The sequence below is a fragment of the Rhea americana genome, unplaced genomic scaffold, assembly GCF_003343005.1.
Source record: "Rhea americana isolate MKP2758 unplaced genomic scaffold, rheAme1 scaffold_795, whole genome shotgun sequence".
NCBI classification, from domain to species: Eukaryota; Metazoa; Chordata; class Aves; order Rheiformes; family Rheidae; genus Rhea; species Rhea americana.
In genome coordinates, this window is record NW_028186973.1 from 14453 (window position 1) to 17319 (window position 2867).

A 2867-nucleotide genomic window follows, 5' to 3' on the forward strand; every position below is an offset into this window, starting at 1 on the left:
GCCCGGACGCCTGGGTCCGCTGCAGTGGACAAGTGGGGGCTGCTTCTCCTTGGGGGGGTAGGAGTGCACCCGGACGCCTGGGTCCTTTGCCGAGGCGGGGGGGGGTCTCACCTGTGCTCCTCTCCCCCCACCCCCACCCCAGGCCTGGCTCCCTCAAACACTTTCGTGGCCCCCCAGCCCGTGGTGGGGCCGAGTCCGGCCAAGCTGCAGGCGGCCACCACCCTGACCGAGGTGGCTAACGGCATTGAGGCCGCTCCGGTGGTGAGTGGGGGGTGCCGTGGGGCTGGTATGGGGGTTCCGGCAGCGGTTTGGTGGCCCTGGGGGGTGCTGTGGGGCTGGTATGGTGGTCCCAGCAATGGTTTGGTGATACTGGGGGGCGCTGTGGGGCTGGATTGGTATTCCTGGCAGCAGGTTGGTGGTCCTGGGGGTGGTTTGGTGGCCCTAGAAGGCGCTGTGGGGCCGGCGTGGGGGTCCTGGTGGCGGTTTGGTGGTCCTAGGGGGCACCGTGGGGCTGGTATGGGCGTCCTGGCGATGGTTTGGTGATCCTGGTGGTGGTTTGGTGGTCCTTTGAGGGCACCATGGGGCTGGTGTGGGGTCCTGAGGTGTTCTGGGGCTGTGGATCATGGTGGGGGGGGGCTGGGGGCTTCTGGGGGTCCCAGGCCTAGCTGACGTCACCTGTGCCCAAACCTGCAGAAGCCGGACCCCTCGGCGCAGCCTCCCAAGGTGCTGGCCAAGAAGGAGAACCAGTGGTTTGACGTTGGCGTCATCAAGGGCACCAACATGATGGTGACGCACTACTTCCTCCCGCCCGAGGACGCCCCCGCCACCGATGTGAGTCTTGGGGACCTTTGGGTCCCAACCCAACCCTTGTCCCCTTGATGTCCCCTCCCCATGGACATCCTGACGTGCTTATGGGCATCTCTAGTCCCTCTGATGTCCCCTGTGGGCATCTCCTGTTCCCCCCCTCAGCATCTTGCTGTCCCCATGGACGTCTCTCGTCCGTCTGATGTCCCCTGTGGGCATCCTGCTGTCCCCGTGGACGTCCCTTGTCCCCTGATACCCTCTATGGGCGTCCCCTGTCCCCAGGGTCATCCCTTGTGCTCTTGCTGTCCCCTACGGGCGTTCTGCTCTCCCCACGGACATCTCCTGCCATGTCCTCATGGGCATCCCCTGTGCTCTCGGTGTCCCTTACGGGCCTCCTGCTGTCCCCGTGGGCACGCCGATGCCCCGCTGACGTCCCCCCGCGGCCCCCGCAGGACGACTCGGGCTCGGTGCCCGACTACTCGCAGCTGAAGCGCCAGGAGCTGCAGCCGGGGACGGCCTACAAGTTCCGGGTGGCCGGGCTCAACGCCTGCGGCCGCGGGCCCTTCTCCGACATCTCCGCCTTCAAGACCTGCCTGCCTGGCTTCCCCGGCGCCCCCTGCGCCATCAAGATCAGCAAGGTGGGTCCTGCCCCACGGCGGGGCCGCCCCGGATCCCCGCTCTCCTGTTCTTGGTGCGCGGCCCTGTCCCCCACCACACGCCCTCCCTGATGGCCCCTGTCCTCGCTGGCGTGTGTCTGTCCCACCACATCTGCTGGCCCTGCACCACGGATGATGTGTCCCTGCCCTTTGCTGTGTCCCCGTGGCCTCGGTGCCACGTCCCCGCTCCCCGCCGTGTCCCTTGTCGCTGCGCCCCAGCTGACGTAGCCGTGTCCTCCGTCGTGTCCCCCCATCCCCGTGGCCTGGCTGACGCATCCTTGTCCCATACTGCGTCCTCCACTCTCATATCCTAGCTAACGTGTCCCCCGTCCCCATGTCCTGTCCTCGTACCGCGTCCCCCATCCCTATGGCCTGGTTGAGGTGTCCCTGTCCCCCGCCATGTCCCTCACCTCCTGGTTGAGGTGTCCCTGTCCCGTGCCACGTCCCATGTCCCCACACCGCGGCCGATTCCTCTTCACCGTGTCTCCCCCGGCTTGGCCAACGTGTCCTCCACCTCCTGGTTGAGGTGTCCCTGTCCCGTGCCACGTCCCATGTCCCCACACCGCGGCCGATTCCTCTTTACCGTGTCTCCCTCGGCTTGGCCAACGTGTCCCCCACCTCCTGGTTGAGGTGTCCCTGTCCCGTGCCACGTCCTGTCCCCACACCGCAGCCGATTCCTCTTTACTGTGTCTCCCTCGGCTTGGCCAACGTGTCCTCGTCCTCTGGTGTCCCTCACCCACGCGCTCCGGTTGACGCATCCGCGCCCCCGTGACCCACACCACGCGTCCCTGTCCTCTACCACGTCTCCATCCCCTCTCCTCCCCAACCCGTCCCCGTCCYGGCTGACGTTTGGGCCCCGCAGAGCCCGGACGGGGCGCACCTGACGTGGGAGCCGCCCTCGGTGACGTCGGGCCGCATCGTGGAGTACTCGGTGTACCTGGCCATCCAGGGGGCCGGCGGCGGTGGCGGCGGCGGCGAGGCCAAGGGCGCCCCGGCCCAGCTGGCCTTCATGCGGGTCTACTGCGGGCCGAGCCCCTCGTGCCTCGTGCAGTCGGGCAGCCTCTCCACCGCCCACATCGACTACACCACCAAGCCCGCCATCATCTTCCGCATCGCCGCCCGCAACGAGAAGGGCTACGGCCCCGCCACCCAGGTCCGGTGGCTCCAAGGTGGGTGCCGGCGCCGGCTTCGCTCCGCCGCCGCGGAGGGGCTGCGGGCAGGGGGAGGCTCGGCGGGGAGGGCCCACGCGGCCGGGGCTCTCACGCTGCCCGTGTCCCCCGCGCAGAATCCAGCAAGGACGGCTCGGTGGCCAAACCAGCCAGCAAGCGGCCGCTCTCGTCCCCCGACATGTGAGTGGGGCCGTGGGGCCGGGTTGGGGGTCTGGAGGGGGGCCAGGGGGCTGGGTTT

At 68.6% G+C, this 2867-nt stretch overlaps 1 protein-coding gene across 1 annotated transcript in view; it reads left to right on the forward strand.

Moving 5' to 3' along the window:
- HCFC1 (host cell factor C1) overlaps nt 1–2826 on the forward strand; it is a 16468-nt gene extending 13642 nt beyond the window's left edge. The window contains exons 17-22 of the mRNA XM_085322669.1: nt 26–32; nt 95–261; nt 694–831; nt 1257–1442; nt 2323–2629; nt 2746–2826. Coding sequence (XP_085178795.1) covers nt 26–32; nt 95–261; nt 694–831; nt 1257–1442; nt 2323–2629; nt 2746–2813 — 873 coding nt within the window. The 3' untranslated portion in view covers nt 2814–2826. The remainder of the gene's footprint in view (nt 1–25; nt 33–94; nt 262–693; nt 832–1256; nt 1443–2322; nt 2630–2745) is intronic.
- Nucleotides 2827–2867: the final 41 nt, after the last annotated feature.